Raw genomic sequence first — 27,184 nt, 5'->3', positions numbered from 1 at the left:
AGAAAGGGGAAGAGGGTGAGGACAGAAGGGGACCAAAACTAGCTGTTCTAATGACATACTGCTTGTCGAGAGGGGGGAAAAAACCAAACCCTCAGGCCACCTGCTTCAAGGGTCTCCAGTCTTTGCTGCATGTGGAAATCAGCTGCCTGCCTGAAGCTTCCTGTCCCCAGGTTGTTTCCCCTTTTCTGCTACAGGCTCTTTGACCTTCTGGGGAAAAGCAGAGTTGGGAGTGGATAAATCTCAGCAGAGGCCAGGGCTGACTCCTTGCTGCTCTCTGATGCATCTTTGTGCTGAAGCCAGTTCATCATCCGCAACTGCAAACACTCAATCAAAATACATAAAACCTACCGCAAGCCAAAAAAAAAAAAAGTCCACAAATAGCATCCAGGATCCAGGAATGGATTTTCGTCGCCTCAACCCACGGGAATGCCAAGAGGGAAGAGACACAGACTGTATAAAGATAAACTGTCCTGTGGCCCTTTCTGCTGAGAATGACAAGATTTTAAAACCAGCTGGACAATGCTGTTTATTTGGTTTGGTTACTGAATAGGAGGCTTGCCCTCAAGTACTATCAACTCAGGAAACCCGAGCTCTCTGGAGCACGGAAGTGGTTTACCAGAAGGCTAGTTGCCCTGCGCCAGCCAGCCAAGAAGGGACACTTTTACTGCCTTCCTTAAAATAAAGAAGAGGTGGTCGGACTGAAGTGGGAGGTCAAGAGAAAACTCCTGGAGGATTTCTTATTTGTTTAAACTGTTGAACTGGGCCACCGCGGGTTTGATTTCAATAGAGCTGCAGTTAAAAAGTCACTGTTTGCCTGTGACCCCTTCCCACACCCTTCCATTTTCCTCGGAAAAAAAGCTGTGCTATGCAAGGCATATTTCTGTGCCAAGCAGCAGTTGTTCCGCACATTTTTGTAATGCCTCTTTCTCCTGGTGCTGTGCTCACTCAGTCACAGGATATGAGCCCACCAAAGCTATTCATCCTAACTAGCGCTCGCAGATATTAAATTCCTCAGATGGGCTAACTAATGAGACTGAGATGCTGGGGCTGAGAAGGCCCAGGGTGCCCAAGGAGCTGAAGGAAAGAGCTTTACCATTCGCTTTTCTTTTTCTAAACTGATGACTTATTGCCCAGTGGTTAATACAACTTGACACCCAGCCGTTCAGACTGGAAGTTGCCTGGCCCAGCGCCATCCTGAATTTCACGTGGCTGGACATGGATACAAGCTCTCTCTCTTCTAGGCATCGCATCCTCTGCCCTTTCCCCATCATGGTGCTTGGATTTGATATTTCAAACGCTGTCAGCTTCAGGTACTTTTAATGAAGTCTGCATGGCAGTATCTATGCTCAGCAATGCCAATTAAAACAACCATGGGGAAAAGCAGCCATTAACTTCCTTAGCACAGCTCTGAACTGCAGACATTAGCTCTGCATGACTCCTTCCTGGGATAAAGAGCACTGCCAGACACAAGTTTTTACATAGGTGCATGACCCCATGCAGTTAAGTGGTCATGGGAGGATGCCCATTTAAACCAGCAGAGGACCTGGCTTAACATCTTCCCAAGGGAGCACCATGACCCCAGGCACCAGTTTGAAAAGAAGCTGTGTCAACTACCAGATGTAGAAGGAATAATAATGTTCCACACCAGCCTTTAGCTCTCTTCTGGGTATGCGGCACAGACCACCGACATTTCTAATCTCAACCTCACCGAGCCTAGCTGTGTCACAAGAAGTGGCAGAGGGAAAACGAAGAGGCTGCAAGACCCATACCCCTCAGATACAGGATGCACTGCCTTGAAGAACATGCTCTGATCTCTCTCAATACAAATCTTTACCTTAAAACAGCTAAAAAGCCTTTTCCTTACCGAGTAACATTTAATTGTCTAGAAACCCCTTTCAGATGCAACAACGACTGAAAATGGTTTTCCACAGTGCTGAGTTAGACAAATTGAGAAGCTATTATGAGCATAACACTAGGCTACCCAGCCTGTGCTACGGGAGCTTCTTTTAGAGGAGCCGATTCTGTAATACTGAAATCCAAACAGTGGTTTTGCCTCTGATGCCACTGGGAGCAGAATCTGGACCTGACTGGACACAGGGAAATTGGCCATCCCAGGAAGGACACTAACACCCTGCTACATTTCTTTGAAAGCACTGGATCTTTAAGCAACCAGGTTGCCAAAAGAAAGGACTTCATGAAGATCAGCACTGACCATGCTCTCCTAGAACAACACTGCAACATCTGTGCTGGACAGGAAGAGATACCACCTGCTCTGATTTGGCCTAAAATTCAGTGTCGTCATAAAAAAGATTTTTCCAAACCCTGACACCAATAAAAACCTATCCATGAAATTCAGATAAAAAAACCAAAGAAAAAAACTATACTTTTCAACCACCATTTTTCACTGCAGTGTCCACAAGCTATGCATTGTGGCCCTGTGCCAATGAACAAGAACCTGATGGAAACAGAGACCAGAAACTGGCCATAAATGAAAGTGAAACAATTTTTCCCATTTTCATTATCCAAGCCAAAAATCAAACAAGCAGTAAAGGGTGATGCTACATGCCTGTTTTAGTTATTCTGGTCTTCATGCTCTCCCATGCTGTTACTAGTAGATAAAGAGAATACTTGAAAAAAATACCCAACTTTGTGCTTTTTAACTTGACACAGTTCTTGGCCAAAGACACTTGTGCAGTTATGCCAGGAATTTAAGTGGCCCAACATCTTCTGCCTTAAGATGCTTTCTCCCCCGCAACCCATCCTACCTTTATTTAAGGACCTTGCTAGAGGTGTGCATTTATTTCCCCACAGCTCTGTCTAGTGGGATATCTGGAGTGCTCTTTGTCTAGTTGCTGAAGGCTGGTGCTTAGAATCCAATTTTGTTTTCACTGAACTCAATGGCAAAACTACCATAAGACTTCAATGGGAGCAATACTGAACCCTTCTACAGCACATGGGGAGGTTTAACTCCTACCTTTCCATCAGATGCAGTGTTTATCCGGTAGTGGTACACCCTTCCCTCGTATCTCAGTGATATGGACCTCTGTCCTGGGCTGCTCTCACTCTCACGCACCAGGAAGCTGCCATTGATGCCACTGCTCAGCAGGTATTCAGCAGCGTTGCGTGACACAGGGCCGTGGTACCAGGAATGCTTCTCCAAGCTGTTCACGGGGGTGATGTAGTTGCTTGGCACCCAGCCTTGGCCATTCTTCGTTTGGGCCTCGCACCATTCCCCATTATGATTGTAGCCCAACACACGGAGCTTTTCACCTTAGCATGACAACAACAGAATAATTACATATGGAATATGGTCGAGCCGGGGTCTGGTCCACACATTCTCCGAGATTCTGCAATCGGACCAAATGCACTAATTTGACAAAGATGCTCAGCATGTGCCTTCAAGCATGAACAGCTTTAAAACCAATGGGATTAGTCACATGTTCAAGGTGACATGCTTTCAAAGTTAAGCCTTTTGGTGGACTGAAACCTGAAGTGAACATTTCTGTTGATAATGTTCGAGCTGGAACAGAATCCAGCAAAGTACCTGTGCTGGCTCCACAAGGCTGTAACAAGAGAGGGGGAAAATATAGCAGAAACTTGTTCCAATTAGCCAAGGAAGCAGATATGGCTCTTGAGTACATCCCAGAAACAGAGCTAGCAAGTAAGAAGGAGCTATTTTTATCCAGTTATTTTTCAGGGAAGAGCTACATCGTAATGAAACCCAGTTGTACAGTGAAAGGCTGCACTTTAAAGCTTGTGACAGCTCCACCAGGGTTTGTCTTTGCTCCCGCTATTTGGCTTGATTTTGGTATCAGTTCCCCCCACTCCCCCAACACATACCTGATACAGACTGCTTCTCTGAAAAGGGTCTTTCCTCCTGAAAGGTTTCTCTTTGCTTTAGGACAATTTCCACTCCAAAAAGACCGTGCTTGGTTTTGCACATGGACTGTTACAACTCACCTGTTCCCAAGAGTATTCTCTCATTTGTTCTCCCCCCACGTGCCCCAAACCACTCCCTGCAGATCTCTTACCTTTAGTTATGCTAAGAGTGTTGTCCCCACTCGCTACAAAATCATACAGTGCAACAAAAAGGTTGGGGTCATTTTCACTGGGACCAGACAGGAGGTTTTCCTTGGAGTTCCAGCGGGCTGCTTCGCTCAGACCTTGGGGTTCAAAATCTGACACAACTGGCCTCTGAAGAGCTTCTGTAAGAGAGAGGGAAAGAAACAGGTTCATTCTTGCTGATCAAAGCCATCTGCTTTCTCCACCCACGATGGGTGTTTAAGTTATGGCATTTTTTGCCATCTGGGGTCCTCATGTGCACGGATGGAGGGGCTCAACTAGACACTTCCTTAATTCAAATCTGATGCTATACGCAGAGCACGCTCATACCAAAGCTTTGTCCAGCAGGGCTCCCACATTTTTTCCTGTAGCAGGTACCTTCCCTGCCTCCCAAAGACACGGTGAAGTGGGAAAGCCACTCCATTCTCTCTCTCCCCCCCTGCTAAACTTGCTCTCGTACCTGTTTGCTGCTTTGCCAGTAGCTTGGTTCAGGCATCAAAGAAGCCATCTCTTTTTCTTTTCAGAGAACAAAAGGGAAATCTGTTCAAAATTCGCTACAAATTAAATCCCTGAAGACTCCAAGTAGTTGCAAAGACTGCCCAAGACAAACACTACCAAATGCCCTGCCTACAGAGCCTGACGTTACACAGATTGCTGCATTGCAAAACAATTGCAAGCAATTCCCCTTCTTCATTACTTTACTTAAAAAGGACCAGGTTCCATGTTTCCCCCACCAAGGCTGGTAACACATAAAGCAACACGGAAAGCATTCGTTTACTCCTTGTGCATATGTAAGGGGCTTACGTCATAAGCTGCCTCCAGAGAAAGAGATACAAAAGCCGCTTGAAGGATGTGGCACGTTCTGGTTATGATATTTGGTAAAGGTAAAACCGAAATACGGAGTCAGTCCAAGCATACAGAGCGTCCTCAACTCGCTGTTGCAAGCCTCCTGCCCAGTAATCATGGGAAAATGCCAGGCCTCTGACCCAAATAGAAGAACACATTTACAAGCAGGTCCTGGTTCTGCTAACCTGCCCCGTCTCCACTTTGTGCGGTGCTCCAAGGGCACGGAGAGATGAACAAATTATATGGTGTTATGGGAAGGACAGGTTGCACTCAAGCTGCCCCACTTCATGTGTCCGCTCCTATTTGGAGGTAAATGGAAGGTAAAACTTGGTGAATTAGTAATTTTTACCCCGAGGGTGAGATCAGGGCTGGATTAATGCATAGGCAAATTAGGGACAGGCCTAGGGCCCTAAGTGAAGAAGAGGCCCAGGTGCGCTTATTTTACATATTATAATTACTGAGTGGAAAAAACATATATACAGTATTAAGTAGGGGCCCATGAGTTTGTTTCACTAGGGCCGACTAAAAGGTTAACCCAGCCCTGGGTGAGATGTCCCATTTACCTTCCCACCAGATAGGAGCAGATGCATAAAGATGCTGCCTTGGAACCAATGATTCGTGACATTTCTTCTGCAGAACCTGTCTGTCAGTCCAGATCTCATAAAGATCACACATTCAATCCCTGGTTGGATTGGATGATCTCCCGAGGTCCTTTTCAGCTTTAATTCTCTATGATCTAAGTTTTCCACAACCTCCCCTCACCCCAGATCCTTCCCTTCTCAGCAACAGTTCTCGGCTGACATCTGCTGGGATTGCTCAGATGCAAGCAGGCACGTTGTGGGAATTACTCATAACATATGAAAACATGATTTTTTAATCAAACTAGGTCTTATTTACAGAGTGAACCAATATTTGTGAACCAGAGATTTCAAACTTTGCGTGCAGGGGACCAGACATACTAATGCATCTGTAGCAACTGTTGTCTTACTGGATCAGAAAGGGGCTAAAATCACAGCACTACCATGTCTGACTGGCTTACTTTTGGGGCTTTGGCAGCAGAAAGATTCTGAATCTCAGAAAAATTCAACACCCGGAATACATTAGGTGTAAGTCACCAAACTGCTACAGATCCAGCAAGTGTGTATTTATGAAGAGGATTACTATAATCACTGGGAGCGAGTGAGTTCAACGATAACTATACACATAATTAGGCTTGCTTTTCATCAGCAAATATTTGATGCTGGGAATTATAATTATGTAGCAGATGAGAAGAGTCCGTACACGAGGCTTGACAAAAGAAAAATACAAACACTAACAAAACTCAAACAATAGAGAGTGATGTGGAAAAGTAAAACACCTCTGCAACACTATTTCTCCACCCTTTCTGGTGCTGAGTCACATTTGAATGCTTAATTAAGAAACAGAAAATCCATCTGCGGAAAAACTAACCTACAATCATTTTGCCCTGAAACCCACTTTGATCCCATCAACCCCATTAAATTGCCATATCAAACCGGGGGTGCAGCCATGATTAAGCATCACCAATCATCAGATTGGTCAACACCCGGAAAAAAGCAGATGGCAAACAGCTGGAGGTCACCGAGGAGAAGGGCTGCTGGGATGAGTGAGCTGCTGCCCCCAAACACTGTACGTATATGCCGTGGGATGGACCTGCACCTCAGTGAGGAAGGAAAATGCCTCCCACTGGGGACTGATTCAACAGGAAGGCAGGAAATCCAAGGCAGCCTCCCCTCCAATTAGCGTGACCAAGGCCTGGCAGTGGATTGCTCATGCCTGTCCCTGAATCAGGATGCTGGAGCCCAGCCACCACGCTCCGCAGAATCCTTCCTCATACCCGGTTCATGCCGATGTCGAAACTGACTCATGACATATGGATGCCAAATTCCTCGCTTCCTTTCTGACCATGAGACAAGTCTGTGTTGAATGCTGAACACAACCGCAAGTGCTGGTGCTGGGATGCCAAAGGCTGGCTTTGCCTCAATGACACATTTTGGCAAACGCTGCCCCTGAGAAACGGCAGGGCACACCTCAAACCTTCACTGATTGCTTTCCCTAAGCCCAGGGACCAGCAGAAATACAAGCAAGGAGATTACACATAAAGCTGGAAATGCTAAGAGCCTCCCCTCTGTGCCCAGCACATCCATCCACATACCACCATCCCCTGGCTGCTTCTTAATGGCATGGCCTAAACTCCTTAGTTTCAAGATGATGCATGCTCTGCTGCTCACTGCCGCATAAGCTTATCCTGAGTCTCTCTCACAGGGTCCGTACCGGTAAATTTTCCATCAGTCACTCAGGATTGTGTTTCTGCTGCAGCAAAAGTCTTCGCAGCTCTAGTTCCTGCTATTCTGCCCTTCACTCGTCTATCTTCCACTCCCGTTGGCTCTGGGCTTTCTATCCCTTAAGTCAGTGCTTCATTTTTTTCCTTACAACCCACTTTTTACTTGGATTCCCATGTGCTGGAAATGCTAGATGCACTCACTGGGGGACGGGCAAATCACACCTCTCCATGCAATGCAATATAGCCAGCAGACCCCTCTCTGTAAGGCTTGACCTCTGCCGTGATGACAACCGTCAAACGGGAACTACAGGGCATTGAGAATCCCTTTGGGTACCTCTGCCCTCAGCTCTTCTCATCTCCTATTTCCTTTTTTGCTTTTTCCTTTCACAGGCCTGGGAGGCAACTCACTGGTGCTTGGGCTCTCTTATCTGTTCCATACCCAGGAAAAAGATGTCTTGATTCTTAAGTACAGCAGGATCTACAGTAAAATCTATCTCCACCATGACCAACCCAATGACTGAGGTAAACCTCATCAGCCTTAGTCCTTCTGAATTGGGCATTTGATGCAACACCAAACATTGCCTCCTTCTAATAAAAGTTTCTCATGGGATTCGTTCTCGTTTGTGCTCTGAAATGTCTAGTAAGCATAACAATGCCTTGCTAATTGCTGTTTACACAGAGCCGTGAATCATTCCTGGGGACCACGTTTACAACGATTCCTGGATGCAAAGGATTCCGGTCTAGACCAAAGAGAGGAGATTTCCTTAATAATTAAAGCGTGAGGCTGGAAAACAGCAGGGGAAGCGCGACATTATAATAAGCTTCCAAGGCTGACTGCTGGGTTGTCCCACGGGGAGGAAAAGACCTCGCATCTTCCAACAAAACAAACATCCTGTGGACTCCCAAACTTAGCGAGCCCTTTTTTTGGGAAAGTTTGTGGTTAAAGGAGCGGTTTGAGGATACAGAGCAGACTGATTACATCACACAGGCAAGGAGTTTAACAATCAGTCAGATCTGAAGCCTCCCTGCTCCCGTCCCCCTCCCTCTGCAAGCAAGCAAAACGGAAGAATAATACACATCCAGGCTGAATGAGAGATACTCCCCCCCGCCATGTGCCTCTTTGATATGTACTGCCTCAATCACAATTTTCCCTTAGTGGTCACCCAGGGATTTCTTACACCTGACAGAATCTTGAAAAACATAATAATAATAATAAAAAAGTGTGTGTGTGTGTGTGGGTATAGATATATGTGTGCGTATATATATCCTTTAAAAATAATAATAATATAATGCGTGCGCATGTATGAATGCATGTGTATATGTATCTTTAAAAAATAGTATGTGTGCATGTGTGTGTGTATGTGCATGTGTGTATATATATCACACACATATATACATATACACACACACACACACACACATCTTTAAAAGATGTGTGTGCGCATACACACACACACATACATACACACATCTTTAAAAAATGTGTGTGTCCACACACACACACACACACACACACATATATATACACATACATACACACACACACACACGAGGGCTGTTCAAAAAGTATCGGGACTGATGCTGTAGGAAACAGAATATTTTATTTACAGGGGTTTTGGCTTAATCTCCTTCGAAGCATGCTCCTTCTGCAGCCGCGCGCTTCTCCCAACGTTTCTGCCATTGTTGGAAGCACCTCTGATAAGCAATCTGTGGAATCGCTAAAAGCGACCCAGTCTCATTTTGTTTTATGGTTTCCACATCACAAAATCTTCTTCCTTTCAAGGTTTTCTTTAGTCGAGGGAAGAGAAAAAAGTCACACGGTATCCCACAAGTGCCGCAGCCTCCATATTCACCTGATGTGGCCCCATGCGACCCTAAAGTTTTCTTTAGTTGAGGGTCACATGGGGCCATATCAGGTGAATATCTTCCCTCAACTAAAGAACACCCTGAAAGGAAGAAGATTTTGTGATGTGGAAACCATAAAACAAAATGCAACTGAGCTGCTTTTAGCACCTCCACAAATTGCTTATCGGAGGTGCTTCCACAATGGCAGAAACATTGGGAGAAGCACGTGTCTGCAGAAGGAGCATGCTTAGAAGGAAATTAAGCCAAAACCCCTGTAAATAAAATATTCTGTTTCCTACAGCATCAATCTCGATGCTTTTTGAACAGCCCTCACATGCACACTCATGCATACACACAGAGATCCTTCCAAAAAAGAGGCAGGTTTATTCCGAACCCCATTCCACTGCGCAACACGCTCAGGCTATCCTGTCAGCCAGTCTACAGCTGTCTCACCTAACTCCAGTAGCAAAGTCCTTTCTTTTTGCTACAGAAGTTGTGTCGCTGCCCAACTTTTGGTTATTCCAGTCCAATATCATCACTGCAATGGCAAATGCCCAGGTATGAAGTGTCACCTAATTACAGAGGAACAGCAAAATACACCACTCCAATATGTCAACTGCTCCCCTTCCACCCAGTCACACTCGTCCTTAACTGCTCCATCACAACTCCACTGGCTGAACGTGCCCTTTTTCACAAAGGGAAAGAGAGATGCAGAAATCACTGGGGGCAACACAAAAGCAGAGGCACTTCAGTCTTTAAACATTTGCTTCTCCTGACACCCCCCCCCCCCCCCCACACACTTAACAATTTCAATTAACACTTGATGTCAAAACAAAACTAAGCAAACACCACTGCCAGCCCTCCTAGTGCAGTCTGTAATAGCAGGAATGAGTTCCAGGAAAGGAAATCCATAGCCCCAAATCAACAGGTGGGTTCAGCCTGCTGGGATTCCCACCAGTGGTTATATTTTTCTAGGCAACATGAGCACATTCAGTGCGACAAAAGAGCCCAGCTGGGCTGTTTACTCCAGCAGGGACCCACTTGTCTGGCAGGTGTGCCACAGATCAGCCCTGCCACCTTCCCAAGTGCCACTCCTATCCCCTTCCCTTGCCTGATCTACTGCTCTGCTTTCTGCTCTACCTGCTGCTATGCTGCCTGTCCCCTCCCTGATCTGCTGTTTGCCACACACAGAAGCTACCTGTGCCACATGTGGTATGTATATTGCAGCTTAGCCACCCGACCTATGGTATTCCCTCCAACAGGGCACAAATGAGTACTATGGAGCATTTTAGTGTTCAGTCCAGCCTAGCTTTTGATGTCCCCAGAGATGCAGCTTCTGGGATTTCCTTCTGCAAGATGATTTTGGGGTCTAATTGGCTTCACTGCCAGGAAGCTTTACTTGAGATTTACCCTTGCAGTTGTGTTCTTCAGTTCACTGCATTAATCCTGGGTACACAGCCCCTTTGTGTACCATTTAAAAAAAAAAAATCACTTCTGTTTCTACTGCCCATCAAATATTTCAATCCATGCAAAGAGAAACAGTGGCAGAGGAATGACCTGCGTTTCATTCCTGGTTCTTGACAGATGACTTTTTCTAAAGATAGTAAAGTAAGTGTTCCCCCTCCATAAGTCTACTGACTTTTCCAAAGGACACAGGCACCTCTGAAAAAATCTCACCATTGGTCTTTTTTTTGCCTGAGGAACCACGTGTGTCTGAAGGCTTGCAAATAAAACTTTTTAACAACTATTTAGTTCTTCTAATAAAGGGTAGCATCTCTACCCAAAGACTTTGCCTGCCTTGGCTTGAGCTACACTTTCCTCTATCTATAAAGCCGGGAGTAATGATTTTCATCCATCTCAGAGCTCTGAGGCAGGAAAGCACTTGAAAAAGTGAAGCAGAATTACAGCTGGAGCAACTTAACTGGAGCAACAGAAAAGAAACCAGACTACCAGGAATTCCCCTGGTTGGAAGAGGCTGTAACTTTCCTGGTGAAATTATAACACCTCCATCATTACAGCCCAGTGTGCAAATGTTACCAAGCATAAGCCAAAGCCCAGGCTATAATAAAGGGTGGGTAAAAAGCATTGCAGCGAGTGATCACTGATTAGCTAAGAGGTCATTACAAGAGCCGGAAGCAAAGAGTCACAATGGGCAGCAACGGGGTGGGTGATCAGGGGCTAGGGTGGAATAGAAAAGGAGAGAGAGAGCAGGCATGTGCAGTGTTGTCCGGCAACCAAAAATCACTTGCTTGGGTAAAACAAATGGAAGGAGACTCCCTGGGCTGCCGTGGCTATGTACGCCTCCTTTGTTCCAAACGGATTCCCTGCAGAGTAGATCCTGATCAGTTCTCCCAGCAGAAGCCTGGCACCATGCCACTCACTTCTGTCAGTCAAGGTTACTGATATCAGCCCAGCCTGGTATGTGCCAAAGTGCACAGGAAAGCTCTCGAAGAATGGGCCGTGGCTACTGGCGGCTCCTCGGCCTGGGCTGATCTAGCGGAGCTGTAACAAGACACTTGACCAAAAAAAGCACAATCTATATGGCTCAGACGGCTGGGAGGTTAGAAATCATTTTGGTTCCTTCAGAAAACAAAGGGTTTTACTAGCGGGCACAAAACAGTTTTCTGCTTTCCTGCAACTGTTTACAGGTTTTTAAGTGAGGCTTCTGCTTCTCAGCATTAAAACGTGCAGCCTCCCCAAAAAGGCAGTGAGATTATTTCAGCCCTTATTTGGGGCAGGCACACACTCCACTTTCCAGATCAGATTGGCACAGGCATTTGCTGCATCTCTTCCCTTTCTTGGTTTAAAGCATGCGAGGGATTGTGCTGACTGCCAAAGACAAGGGAAGGAAAAGGGACCAGAAGAACAGAGGACAAATGTTTGGGCTTTCCCCACTTGACTCGCACAGATAAATATTATTTTAAACAGAAATGCCCAGTTTACATTGCAAATGGGGAATCTCAAGCATGAAAACCAGTTTAAGAAACACCAGGTTGATTAAAAAAACAAGGAAACTCTTACAGGTCCCAACTTCAGTAGAGCGCATGCTTAAACTATCAAGCCAACTTAGCAAAGCACCAATACCCTAACCCCTTTCATCTACCCACAAACATACAAAGAGGACCCATAACAACCTTCATTCCTAGCTACTAACACAGTAACAACAGATAATTTCCCTATAACTTCAGGTCTTGTAGGACCAGCCCTCTGGGACCCAGCATTTATGTCTTCAAGGCACCACACACCCAAAAGAAGAAAGTATATGGCTCCTAACCACTGCTGTATCTAAACGGTTTCTTTTATGTAATTCTCACATTCATGAAACCTCTTCAGAAATTTGTGCAAAATTCTCATCGATGCAGGTTTGGTGGTGTTGCACTTCCCAGTCATGTGCAAGCCACGCATTGCAACAGTATGCTAACGTATTTAAAACTCTTCAAAAGAAACTAAACTAACTGCAAGTTAAAGTTACTGGGGCAGCCTATCTGTATTGCTCAACCTAAGAAAAAGGCAAACAGTGAAAAATGTCAATGGTAAACAGAGGATCTGATATAGAGGGGAGAAGGGAAGGTGGTTGGTAATATTAGCACTACAGATGATGTGTTACCCTTTTTCTCATTACAGATGTAATTATTAACCAGGGAGTCTTCTAAAAAGAGCAGAAGTGGAACTCCAGATGATAAGAATTTAGACTCACCATGAAGTTGAAAAGAACTGGCAGGTTAATCTGCAACTCAACTGTTAAATAGTGACAGTTCCTTACATGCGCAAACTGTATTGCTGAAGTGCAGGCTGGTCAAGATACCCCATTCACTTCCCAGCACAGCTACCTGTGATATTTTCCCCACAAGACCAGTGGGCCTTTTGTCACGTGACCAATCGCCGCTGCACTCACACACGCTAGCTAAGGAAGGTCCAAGTTATAGTCGTGTTCTCCTTTTTCTCCCCTATAACTGCGCATTGCTACGACAGCACAATGCAAGCCTGGTGGAAAAGGAAGTAGCACAACAGTCCAGTTAACATTTATTCAGGCCTTGGTGGCATTGTAAGGCAAAGTACCAGGGAAACAACAGGTTGGCACATAGCTCACTTGGAGCCAAGAGCATGCTTTGTGGACCCTGACCTGGGTTTACCTCTTCTCCTGGCTGTTTTTCTTAGGTGCTTTATTAGACCCTTGGCTCAGATGAAGACCTGTTGCTTCCATCAAGAGTAAGAATTCTCCATGAGAAATATAGCCGTCTTCATCCTCTGGGTAATACAGTTTCCACCTGTCTCTCCAGAAGTTGTGGTTTGGAGCAACCTACCAGGTGCTTTAATGAGTCCATCAGAGAAAACTACAACAGCTCTGAAAGAAATGCCTTTTTAATCCACTGTAATTGTTATGTGAACCAAATCTAAAACACCAAATCACAGCTTGAACTTCAGGAATGATCTCTCTCTTAAGACACCAATATATTTCCATCCTTCGTGCACCTCTCCAGAGGCATGGACAAGTACCCGCAACTATGAAGTTGTGTGTATTCTGCCCCGCAGGTCTCAGCAGGAGGGCAAAAATGATTAAGGTTGTGGTTGCAATATCTATTAGTTTCCATCAAGATCTTTGGATGCTGACTTAGGCTTTGTCCCATGCTGAGCCTAGAAATGAGTTTGCTCTAGATATCACCTTGCTGGAGGAGTGTTAAAACACTTTTAAAACTCATTCCCTGAGCCCAGTACAAGAAATGAGCATTTAAATAATCTTAGAGAAACTGAAGTAAGACCCTAAGGTTTATTGTATTAGAGAGCCATTGTAACAATTTGGTCTTGGCAGCATGGACTGAGACAATGGGGCTCTAATGTTATTAGAGAAATGTGTTCCTGGCCTGGGAAGACAAAGGCCAGATACAGTCTCATATCACAATCTTACAGCATGGATGCAAATGTCCTACCTAGGCACTAAAAACTGTATGGAAGAATCCAGCTGAAACATGACTGGGGTCCAGCATGGTTAAAGTCTCCCCATAAACATAGGAACCCAGCTTTTTAACTGTACTAAAAGTTTTTATAAAATCAGTGGTTCTGCACAACGGTTTTTCCCGTGTAGGAGGCACTAAACAGAATTATTTCATGGGTAGGTCTAGCCATGCTTAATTTTAAATAGCATGGTGAGAAATGAGAAAGGGAGTTAGAATGGAAATGGTGAAAGAAAGAAGAGAAGAAATACTTCTGCCACTTGGCCTGGAGAACAGTAGGTCAAACAAGTATCTGACAAATTTAAACCCTTGAAAAGGAAAATATTTACAAGGAAATCATGGTTTCCTCAGACTGATCTGTTAAGAGGGATTAATGTTTTTCAAGACAGTAAATGAGGAAATGATAAGGAACATCTCTTGGGAATAACTGACACTTCAGCAAAGTTAGCTGCAAGTCACATGGTTCCATCTGTGTTCGCTGATTTGATGAGCAAGCACGGGACTACTGGCATGCGTATTATTTGTATATTAGTTGCACCTAGAGATGCCAAAGATCAGGAACACGCCACATTGGTCACTAAGCAGACACACAACAAGGACCATACCCTGCTCTGACAAGCTTACAATTGAAACAGATAAGGCTGAAAAGTTGGGCAAGAGGAAACATTATGCCTACTGAACAGATGGGAAAACTGAGGCACATGGCGATTATGCAACTTCTTCGAGGTCACAGCGGGAGACTGCCAGATGCACGACGTGAACCCAGAACACTTGAGTCCTTGGCCAGTGAGCTGATCACAAAGGGGCATCCACCCCAACTCCTCAAGCATACAAATTCACAATATAGTCCTCACAAACACTCATGCACACAGCTTGGATATTTGCTTTCCCCTAGCATTCCTGCCAGTAAAACTCAGTTGTGTGAATCCGCACAGAAAGCAAACACAAAAGAGGTCCGAGCCTCGCCAAAACCAAATAAAAGAGTACCATTAAACAGATGCAGAAAGTGTTCTGCTGGGTGCTTCCCATTCTTGTGGAAATCAATTAAATGCAAGACACTTTCCAAGCAGCTGGGCTCCTTCACATGGCTGCCTTCATTTCTGGAGTTCCCTCCCTTCCCTCCTCACTGTATGCTTTCCCCTTTCCAAAATAAAGGGAGATCCTTCTCCGGGCAAAACTAAATTCAAGGCCTGTAGAAATGCCTTTGTTTATTGGATCAGAAGTAAGATCCCTTGCAATTCTACAACCATAAATGGTAGAGCAACATGCCTTGGGTACACTGTAGTTAATGAAAATCACCTGGTTGTGAACACACATGGATCCACAGAGCCCATGGGACTCCTCTCCGTCCCAGAAGGGAGAGCACAGGCTAACAGGATTAGGCTAACTTCAAAAATAAGTCTTGCCGTTCTAGCCGTCAATTAAGATCGGGGAGGGGGGAGAAGTTCTCCGCTCCACTTCTGGCTGCTCCTCTCGCAATGCAAAGCAGCCGCACAACTTCGCAGAGGCCTAAGCGAAGAGATTCCAGACTTCAGGAATCCAGCTGTTGGGCCTCAAGGAGCCAAGCCTGCCCCCACCATCCGCTCCGGCCCTGAACTTACCTTCCAAATAGCAGCTGGAGGAAGAGGAAAGTCCTTTTTTGGATTTGCAGCCCACCAATTTCAAGCAGATCTCCAACATTTTCATTTGTTAGAGCTCGGCCTCGGTTCGTTCGCTTTCTCCCTTCCCCCTTCAGCTTCACGCGCGTACACACACACGCGTGCGCAAAAAAAAAAATAAAAAAAAATATAGTGCTCCTTGTTAAGGGGTCTAAAAATCCAGCCCTCTTAAGACCATAAGAATGAGCTGGAGAGGCGGGTGGTCCGTGGGGTCCATAATGCCTGGTCCCAAAACTCAGCTTGAGTCTTGCTCTCTTCTCATTAACTCTTTTGGCGGGAGAGAGCGGGGTGGGAATAAAACCCAACGCAGTTGGAAGTGGTTACTTCCCGCAGCCGCTCCGAAACTTTCCTGTTCCTCCCCTCATCCTCCGAGTCCGTTAGGCACTTCGTGCAGGCAGGGCTGCTCAAGTTGAACTGCCAACAAAGGGCCCCCTTCAGGCTCCGGCTGCCTGACTTCATGACATCAGACAGGCTCGTGAACGCCCACAGCACAGCTTAACCCTCCTCCTTCCGATGGCAGCAGGACGGAGCACGTCCTCCGGCACTCCCAGAGAGCCGATAAACCCCAGCGAGGCTTCCCCGCCACGAGAGACACGCTCTTCCTTTCTGGCGAGCGGGGGGTCATAGAAATCACAGGCTACTCTAGACATGCAGGCTGCTTTTGCAGTGGTAAAAGTGCATGGCCTGATAGAGAGCAGACAGCGGTTTGGGCTCTAAAGAACAGTACCCAGGGCTTTGGGAATACTTCAAATCCTATTCTTTGTGGTACAAAAAAGCAAAGCTCACAGCTATTCCCCAAGCTTTGATGGGCTGCAGGAAAGGAGCGGGTACCATTCCCCGAGGACATGCACTTCAGACCATGATAAATATCCTTATGTCAGAGCTCTTCCCCTAAGACCGGAAGTCATTCTGCTTTTTGAGTACTCTTGGTACCTGTGGGAGGCAACACCTAGGAGAATCCCAGTGGCCTCTCCTCCTCCGAATGCTGCTCCTGCTGACTGCTCAGACCTAGCTCTGGCTTGCTGCTCCTCAAATTTTACATCTCCAGTATACTCCCACCTTGCATGACCCCCATGTCCAGAGCCAAGCTTGGTCCATGATGATTCTGTTTAAATGCATGCAAGCTTTTATATTGATCTAGGCAGTGGATTTAAAACTGAATGCATGTAACATCATGTTCTAACGATAAAAAAGCCTCATTGCTGTCAACAAATAACACAAGCAAATTCCATCACAATGCATCTGATATGTGCCTAGCAACCCAGCAAGCGGCTCAGTTTTTGCCCCCACGTTCCAAAAATCTCCCAGCCGTTCCCAAAAAAGAGAATGGGTGAACATGATTATTCCCATTTGACAAAGGAAACTGAGGCAAAGCCGGTAAGTTCAACTGCGGGATTTCAAAAAGAAGGGTAAAGCCAGGAGATGAGGAGGATGAGGGTTATGCAAGATGCAGGAGGGCCCCAGCCATCACATGCTGATGCTCAGAGTATCGTGTTTAGGGAACTGTTATGAAGGAGTGTCAAAACAGCGGATCTGAGTCTTAAGTTGTTAGACTTGATTACACTACTTTTCCATGCCATGAAACGTCTCCCTCCTCCCCTCTCCCTTTTCAACCGCAGTTGCAAGAATGCAGAATTCCAGTGACATTCCAGTGGAATTACCCACACCGCCCCCGTTAACGCTCAACAGGCTCATTATGATTAAGGTTAAGACAATGAACGCCAACAGAGTTAACAAGGATTACGTTTATTGTTTGAAGTTGTTCAAGCTCAACAATTTTATGCCAGTTTTCAAATTCTCCCAATTCCCTTCCTCGATTTAGCCACTGCCTGGCTCTAAGAGGCTTCCAAAGAAACTGGCTGATGAAAATCCAAAAACTGAGACTAGGTAGGCATGTGCATGCATAACGTCCACCACAATAGTTAGTTGGTACTGGTTGTAGTCGTGTTGGTCCAAGGACATAGGCAGAAAAAAGTCCTTTGGGTAAATGTGATCTCTTTTATTAGACCGACTAAATAGTCAAAGATATCACATTAACTCAAAGGACCTGGTCTACCCAGTAGTTATGAATTTGTCTGGATATTCTATGGGTCAACCAGTCTAGTGGCTTTCCAGGCTCTTCTGTTACTGTGCATTCAGTACTCAAGACCGTAGAGCCAGTAAGGCAATTCCATCCTCACCGGTTTGACGCTTAAGCTAATGCACCTTTAGGGCTTGCGTGCACAGGGGAATTTATTCAGATTAAAGCTGGGTGCACATTAAAGCATAACAGTCATGCCTTCTGGGGATATACTTAATGCAGAATGAGTCTCTCTTGTTCCAAATTAAACTGATCCACACCCAAAAGCACTCATTATTTTGGTATAAGAGTGCCTATGCAGAGTTTATCTGGAATCACCGCCCCCCCCCCCCCACATATAGACAAACCCTTCAGTTAATTCAAACAGACAAGCCCCATGCAACCCCATCTCTGTAAGCTTCATCTTTCCTCTCATCTCATTCTCCCTAGTGTCTGCCGTAGCAAACTGGACTTTCCACAAGTGCTTACAAAGACCTAAGCTTCTTTATTTCCCTGTGCTTTATATATAATGGATGACATAGAAACAATAGCCCCCAAAAGTGCTGTTACATACGTGCTCTTTCCATACCATCATTCACCTAGATATAGGATATCTACTTGAATACAAGATGACCCTGATTATAACATGACCCCTCCAATAGAGTCCATATATGGAAAATGTATAAAGTTGATATTATTTTCCAGTTACAGAACCTAATTACTGGAGGTTTGTCTTGCATTTGTCCCCCTCCCACCATGACAGTAGAGAAAATAAATTGGGAGGGGGGGTTAGCTAGCCCCTTTGATCTCCGTTTCCCCCAACTTCTCCCTGCAGCCCTTTCTCCTCCTCCGCACTATCAGGCCCTGCTCTCTCTAAGCACATGGAAGTGAGGAATAAATGTAAAAAAAAAAAAAAATGACCTTGAAAGAAACAAACACAGCTGTAGTTATTGCACATAGGGTACCCATAGATTTAATTCATCCAGAATTGAAGCATTTTACCTATTTTGAAACTTCTACAAGTTTTAGCACGTGTATTCCATAAACACACCCCACTAGCACTCAAGCACCTACTTGCATATAGCACAACCTATGTACGATATTAGTCCAAAGACAAAAGGCTCATGAGTTTGCTGCATGGTTCATTTGGGGTGGGCCCCAGCAGAGTCAACAGCATTTCAAGCCATGGTGACCCCAGCTCAGCATTATTCAGTACTCCAGATCCATGTGCCAATTAGCCCCCCACTCATGACTGCAACTGTCACAAATCTTGGGATGTTCCAAAAATGTATGTGCAGATGAGGCACAGGGCAACTTGGGCTGGCATCATCTCATGGAAAGTGGGGCCACACTAATCATATGAGACAGGTTGAGATAGGGCTGACAAAGGGATTCTGGGGGAACAGTTTGGGGCCCCATTTGCCAGATATGTAAGGTTGCAGAAGAAACAGCAATCATTGGAAATGAGAAAGAAAGGTGCAGCTCAGCTAATGAAGAAGTCGTCAAAATGTATGCAACGTAGGGGGCTTACAATGACTTGGAAAAGGGTAGGTGCTAGGTAAAGTGGTGCTAGAAACATAAAGTGCTGTAAACTGCTGTTTTTAATGTGGGAGGAGGATGTTGATTTTAATACATTAAAAAAAAATTCAAAATGTGCTTATAGTCATATGGGAGTATCTGAAGTCTGAAAAGACTGGGAGGCAAGATATTTGCCAATGGTAGTGTCATAGTCATAGATTCAAATGACTGAGCTGTACCCAGTTGATGGAATTTGGAATGGATTGGGCTAATTTGACCTGAGACACGAAATTTAATAATATGTTTTAAAATGTGTTTGGAGTCATTGGCTTATAGTTTATTGGCCTTTTGGCTAGGAGCAAGCAAGATGGCACTTCTTGTGTGGGTTTACCTGGCAGCGGAGATGCCATGATCACCACCACAGTGGAGGTAGTAGCATCAGTCCGGGTGGTTTTGCTGTACCTGGCAGGGAGATCCCCTTCTCCCTGACCTTGAATGACTTTGTGTAGTTGAGGATGGAGACCTGTCCACTGCACTGCACACAGGCTCCCATACAAGAGTCTATTATAGCCTCCCAATGGAAGGATCTCAGTGATGCACTGTATCTTATGGAGATGTGGGATTTCTCCCCAGCTTGTTCCTTTGGTCTTTTGGCTAAGCACAAGCAAGACTCAGGGGCATCTAAACCCTAAGACCTCCAGGCTTGCACACAGAGTGCTCACACAAGGTGCCCGCCATGGATTTGGGAGTATCCGAAGCCCCAAGCTGAGGAGTCTGGGAGGTAAGATACTTGCCAGTGGTAACACCACACGGACCTGAAATGACTGAGCTCTGCTCAGTGATGAAATTTGGAAATGATTTAGCTAATTTCGCCTGAGACACGAATTTTTTTTTAAAAACTGCATTTATAAGTCATGCTTAGTGTTGGCTGCATTTAATCAATGTCATAGTTGGTTTCCATTATGGAGCACATGCTGCTTTTAGCAATAATTCAGAGATACACAGTGCATTTAATGTGGTTTACTCGTATGTAAATGTAAGACAAGGGGCTTTTCCTTCCCATGCTGACTGGGGCGAAGAAAAAAAACTCGTCTTGTATTCAAGTAAATACAGTATATACACAAAACCCAGTCAAGAGAAGCATGCTTATTTCTGGACTCTTAGGGACCAATTCAACCTTGAAATCAATTGCTATATTACATAAAAAGCTTGATACTTTTATACACATCTTAATGCCCAAGTTTTTATAACATACAGCTGTTTATTTCTGGCTTCCTTTGGTTCCCCCATGTTTGGGCACTGATTCTTCCAAGTGATCCCATAGCTTACAGAGTCCACATGCTCAGACCGCACAGTAGCAGCAGAAAGATCTGGGTCCACAGGTACAACATGGATTTTGGAATGATCCTGTCACAACAACAGGAAGAATTAATTTTGTTGTGCCATGTTAAAAGCAGCATGTTTTTCACTGATTTTAAAATGCAGGTGATGGTTTTTCAGAAGCCTTCTAAAATGAAAAAGGCAGCTTTTGAAACCCCAGAGTGGGGTTTCTCCTCCTTGGACTGAAGAGGAACCTGTTGAAATATTAGGGGTAGAAACTAGCAGTTCAAACAAACGTAGAGTCAGAAAGAAGCAGGTTCTATAACCAGCTTGGAGCGGGGCTAATACAATGCCTTAGGAAGTGTTAGAAAGCAATGCCTTGTTACTGGTTGTAAAGCACTTTGTGACCCTTAGATGCAGCATGCAACAGAATGGGAAGAGCATTATTAAGCAGCCCAGTTTACTATACCCCTCCAGGGGCAAAACTGCTCTTGATGTTGGGTTCCCACAGGACTCTGTGCCATGATTAAACAAACATTATTCATACACGTAAGCAAGACTAACTTGTATTTTAGCTCACACAACCAGACTGCATGTTAGTCAGCCCTCTGCCAACATAACAGCTTTCACAATATAGACAGGTATGCTAGAACATCACTGCCTAACAAGGAATCCCCAAGCAGCCCACACCAGAGAAACCATGAAAACTCTTGTGGACCAAAGCACTCTGTTTTAGCCAGGATAATTTTGATTCCAGTGACTATCATCTCCAGCCCCATCTGATGACTTGAGCTTCATTTGTCTCTTTTTTAAAAAAAATTTTGGCAGACACTGAGGTTGTTGGTACTTGGAACTAGCAATTGAAGAGTTCTGGTTGATAGGCTCAGACTTGGGGCATGATGAATCCCTTGCAGCACAAAATGCTTTGTCTTGTGAAGCCAAGTTTCAAACCAGTCTGCAATAAAATAAAGCTTCAGTACACTGTATATATGAAGTAACAAGAGCTTTAGCTATTTCTGCCAAAGAAAGCACTGCAAAATCTGAGACTAGATTCAGCATGATCAGTAGGGCTAAAGCTTGTGTATCCCACACTAAAAGCTTTCTTCGATTTAAATGATAGTCTCTTGACTCGGGTGCTTTTTAGTCTCAGTAACTGCTTGTGACACCTTGTTACAAGATGAAAGTCAGCTTTACCGAGCGCTCAGACATTTCCCGCTCACCTGACAATTGCATTTCTATACAAAGAGCCAATTATGGTTGCAGACAAGGTAGTTTGTTGCTAATATCTGCCACTTGCTACCAGTTACGGGTGCAGAAATTACTTTTTTGGTGTTCTCCCATACAAACCACATAATAGCCTTTTCAGGTTTGTTCAAGTGATGAACAAGGTCTGGGCCTCGCCCTCTATGATGCCGAGTGCTGATGGCTTCCAGTGAATTCAGCTGAAGACAGGTCCAAGCCTGGCATGCATCTAACGACTGAGCAGGGACAGTCTTGTATCCTAGGCAGCGAGCATACTGTACCTTTCAAGTCACGTCTAGGATTCCAGTGACGTACCTCTGCTCCAATGGGTGCTAATTATCTAATTAATCGAGTCTGCTTGACCGTGCCGATTAGCATGGTCCAGCACTCTCTGTGCCACTTATATTCAGCATCCCTGTGTTTCAAAATGGCAGGGGGGTGCTTTAACTAATTCATCAAACAAGCTTTAGTGAAAGTGCCCCTGCCGCCATTTTGAAGCACAGGATGCTGAATACACGTGACGCTGCGGGTACTTTAATTAGAGCAGCTCTCAGAACTGCTCTAACTAAAGCACCTGTCCCCACTCTGGAGCACATGTATAGATACCCCTAGTGTCCCTGGGACACAGGTTTTGTGCTGGCATTCACCAGCCAAAACTCCAGAGGGAATAAAGTCATGGGCTGTTTAACTGAAAAATCCCCATCAGGTAACAAGCCAGAATTCTTGCTTTCCTCCTTCCCTGGTGAGGATAAAAATTAAGCCTTAAAATGGTTTTGTTGAGCTTGCGTTCAAATTGGTCATGCTAGTGTACGACTAAATCACTAATAGCAACAGGGGGTACACTAGCCTAGGTTAGGTGCTTTTCTCACCTGCTCAGGTGAAGCTTCTTGCCACCAAGAAGCTCAAAAGATCCGTGAGACAGCAATTCTGCTTTCTTTTCTACTGGAAAGCACATAGCGCATTGTGGGTGCTAATGAGTAGGCAGCCGTCAATCCTCTGGATCGTGGCGTACATGTAAGAAGTCTGGTCAGATGTCTGATGAATCTGCTTGGGGCTGGCAAACCCAATTTGAGAGCGACACAGCTTGTTACAAGTTGCACAGACCCATATGTTGTCTGAACTGGAGTCCAAGTTTACAGCACGCTGCTTACTTCTTTCTTGCTTTGCTTCCATCCTCAGGATCAAAGCCGCTTCATGTGGAGTTGCACCCAGCGCCAGATGCTTCCTCTGGATCGGATGGGAATCTGCACGCTCCTCCCAGCTTTCTACATTCCTGCTGAACAACTTCATAACATTTTTGCACACATTGTGGTACCACCATAGAGGGTGACACCGTTTTCTAGAGCCATCTCAAATCTCACTATACAAAATATTCTTGGGGATATGGTTTCCTCCCATTCTTTTGCCATGGCTGATCCATCGCAACCTCCTCATCTTGATAGTGGTTTCTGAGAGTGTCAGTCTTGTGCGCTCCAGTACCTCTGTGTTTGGTATTCTGTCTTCCCACTTTATTTTCAGTATCTTATGCAGACATCTCATGTGAAAGCTGTTCAATCCATGCAGTCCACATTTCTGAACCAAAAGCAGGGAGGACAGCACACAAGTCTCAGATTCGCATCTTCACCTCAGGTGATAGTTTGCTGTTATTCCACACACGTTTCTATAACAAAGCGAAATTCTTAGCTGCTTCTCCAATTCTGTTAGTCAGCTGAGTCTGAAGGTAGAGATTCCTGCTCATCACAGAACCCAAGTAACAAAAATTGTCAATAAGAAATAACTTCTTTATTGTCCGAGCCCCCGAGGTTTGGAATAGACTGCTGCCGGAGGTGGTTCAAGCACCCTCTTAGAACACCTTCAAGACATGTCTGTCTGGATGTTTATCTTGCTGGGATCCTATGATCCCTGCTGACTTCCTGCCCTTGGGGCAGGGGGCTGAATTCGATCCTTCAGGGTCCCTCTCAGCCCGAATGTCTATGAAATCAGTGATACCAAGACACTTACCCACCAGAGTGATGTCAGGTATTGCTTCTTCCACTGCCTTGGTAGATGATCACAGTCTAATTGCCATCCCAAAGCTCTTGCATGACTCAGAAAATCTGCCCAAGAGATTTTGCAGGGAAGATTCACTGTGGGCAACCAAAGCTGCATCATCCACAAACAGAAGATCTCTCAAAACCACTTATTTCACCTTGGTTTTCACTCTAAACTTTGCAATGTTGAACAAGCCTCCATCTAGCCTGGTGCAAAGCTAAATGCCATCATAGGTGTCCTTGAATGCAAGAAGCAGCAGGAATGAAAAGTTGATGTTAAAAAGCACGGGGGGGATAAGATATACCCTCCGTTTTACTCCATTTTTAATGTCAAAGGCATTTGATTCCTTGTTTTCATATGCTACAGTTGCCTTCATACCTTGATGCAATGAGTGAATGATATTCAGCAGTTTGGGGGGACAATCCACTTTCTTCAAAACAGTAAAAAGCCCCCCCCCCCCCTTTTTTTTTAATGCTAACAAAAAGACTAACAAACACAGGCACACACATAGCAAAGGGCAGCAATTTCTGCACTCTGGCTTTACAAGTGCCATTCTGATGAAAAAGAAAGATAAGGTAGAAAAGAACTGTGGGTTGCAAAATATGTTAATAAACCACGTCACAGCCTGATTGAACAAAGAAAAGTTTGCAATATTCCCTATGCAGTTGTTGCTTTTCCTCCCTCATTTCATAGATGACTTATTCATAGTCCTTAGAACTAAAGGGCTTGGTTGACAAATGGTAGAGATTACAGACATGGGTTGTTAGGCTATTTGAAATGCCTTTCAAGTAATAAGCCAAAATTCTTGTTTTCAAGGTGGTGGGGGTTACACTAATCTCTGCTGGTGACTCTTCATCACGATAATCTGAAGTTACAATGAGGGGATGCGCTGTCAGCAAGAAAACAGATGGCACATTAGTCTATACATCTGAAGCTTGCAAGGTTAAATCCAAAATCAGATAAAGCTTTGCTTACTTGCTAAAAGACTTCTCAGTCTCTTCCATTGAAAGATTTTAAACCATTCATAGGGGAAAAGGGAAAGAAATGGGAAACGTTGGAATTTCTCATATCAAGATAGCAGTTATCTAGTCAGAGAAAAACAACTGTGCTATACTGACTTGGGCTTTGTCTAGTCAGTCTAGAAAGATGAAATGTTGGGGAAGGGAAAAGGAGTTTGAAAGTTTGTGGTCAGTACATACAATTGTCTCTTGTCGCGAGATCTTATTAGAGGGTATACTGCAATATTTTCAGCCAGATCAAAGAACGTGCACATTAAGATAACAAGGACAGGCTAAAAAGACAGGCATATACTTGGATAAATTCAGAAAATGAAAAATAAGTTTCCGGTAACTTTTCGATTCTGGCAACTATGGCAGCCTTTTTGCTTTGTTTTGTTTTTTTGTTTTGAAGAAATGAAAAGGAAAGACCAGGGTTTAAACAAACACCCAAGAGGGACTAATTTGAAATTGGACTGTTCAAAGGTGAAGGCTTCATAGAAGAATAATAATGACATCTGGTGCAATTTTCATCACATCCACTCAAAACCAGGAAAACTAGTCAAGCAAATCCAACTTTGGTAATGAAGTAGTTAATTTCTTCCACTCCAAGAGCTGAAAAATCTGCCAAAGCAGAAGACCAGGCCTGAGTGATCAAATTACATGTGAGGAGGGGGTGGAAAGGGAGAAGAAGAAGAAAAAGAAAAGAAAACAAGTATTCTGAACCTCTGCACAGTATTAGACCCAGCAGGGATTAGGAGGAACATGGAAGAGCCAATATTTATCCAAAGTTATCTCCAGGGCAGTGGAAATGAACTGTAAACAGGCATGCTCTCTCGTTAGTCGAGTCTTTTCAGATGCAGAGGAACATCAGGATGTACAGTAAGGCTGCTGACTGAAGCCAGCACCAAAAACCTTGGGACAAAAAACTAATGGAGAAATATGGCTCAAATAGTTCAGCTCCCCTTCCCCACCCCTTTCACTGAAATTCACTTTGTCCTTAAGGTTAAACCCCCCCCCCCCCTTACACTCAAGGGGGGGAGCAAGTCCAGCTGAGAGCTTGGCTGTTCGCTCAACAGTGCTACTATCCTGTACGTGCCCAGAAAATCTGAGCCAAGACAAAAGGAAGGGCACCTTGAGCAGTCAAGAATACATACATATTCATGACGTATCCAGATCTAAATGTCTACACAGCATAACAAGACCCTGGACATACAACAAGACCCCGGTTAAAGCATTAGGAGCCACTCATTAGTTATCCCTTTGGGCATCTCCAAAGACAACAGCTTGTCCGAACAGCAGAGATTCAAGAAGGCTGTGCATGACTGATGAACTCTCAGGCCCCTGCTACTTTATCATACAATTAACTGGTTCATCACACAATACATTTAGGCCGGCCACACACACAAAGACCAGCCACAAGTGCAAAGTAATTATCACACAATTAACTGGTTAATCACACAATAAATTTAGACCAGTCACACTGGCAAAGTAATTATCACTTGATAAAAATGACTATCCAACTATAAAAAGAACCAATCAGCTATAAAGTTAGTGCTTGTAAATGTGTAACAACTCTATAGCTGGTTTCTCTCCAACTTTAATTTGAACCTGTAGATGGGCCCTCAGAGGCACAGCTTCCAGCTGAACATTTCTCATGGTGCTCCTTCTGCCTCACCACCAGTTTGTAGGTCTTGCCACTTACAGTCCCAAAACACACAGGCAAAGAATAAAAGTAGAGGCCATATTTCCACATTTCTTCCTCAAATCATCAACTACTCCAAGCAGCAGTTCAGCTCCTTTCCCCTTGGTAAATTAATGGTAAATTAAGTCACACAGGAATAGGTAACTGCAACATGTTCATGGATATTTCAGGCAGTGAAGAGAGAGTGCCAGTAGGTTAACAGCAGCCTCCACAGCAAGTCCACTGCTTGCCCACGTTTCAAGCTAGCTCTCTCACATTAATGCACTATATTCCTAGTGAAACCAACAAGAATTAGGATTAAATGCACATTTTTCTAGTGGTGGCGCATTCCATTTTCTACCTGATCTTTAAAAATGCCACACATGAACTGCGAACACAGGCTGTCCTTCAAGATTTGGGGCTTGCTGGGTTAAAAAAACACTACTGGGATGTTATTCTTCAGGGCTCCAGTTCTCAAAAGAGTTACAGTTATGTTCATGCAGAGTAGCACCATCACTGGACAGAAGGTTTCACGGGACTGGGAATCATATTTTATGGGAACTCTTTTGCAAGGTAATGTTTTCTGATCAGAAATTCAAGGCTGACATAAGTAATTACCATATTTACTCAAATATAAGGCAAAGTTCCCTCCCAATCAGCATGGGGGCGG

General features: G+C 44.6%; 1 protein-coding gene across 2 annotated transcripts in view; it reads right to left on the bottom strand.

The window, feature by feature from the left end:
• The window catches only part of ABL1 (ABL proto-oncogene 1, non-receptor tyrosine kinase), a 96,043-nt gene that overhangs the window by 21,990 nt on the left and 46,869 nt on the right, over positions 1-27,184 (bottom strand). The window contains exons 1-3 of one of the 2 annotated variants that reach the window (XM_019540809.1): positions 15,609-16,092; positions 4,032-4,205; positions 2,975-3,270 (exon numbers count right to left, since the gene is read on the bottom strand). In XM_019540809.1, coding sequence (XP_019396354.1) covers positions 2,975-3,270; positions 4,032-4,205; positions 15,609-15,693 — 555 coding nt within the window. In that variant the 5' untranslated portion in view covers positions 15,694-16,092. Of the gene's footprint in view, positions 1-2,974; positions 3,271-4,031; positions 4,206-15,608; positions 16,093-27,184 lie in introns of those variants that run through there. The other variant, XM_019540807.1, reaches the window with a different exon arrangement.

The sequence above is a fragment of the Crocodylus porosus genome, unplaced genomic scaffold (assembly GCF_001723895.1).
Source record: "Crocodylus porosus isolate Cpor-Errol unplaced genomic scaffold, CroPor_comp1, whole genome shotgun sequence".
Taxonomy (NCBI): Eukaryota; Metazoa; Chordata; order Crocodylia; family Crocodylidae; genus Crocodylus; species Crocodylus porosus.
This window is presented reverse-complemented; position numbering and strand designations above follow the sequence as displayed.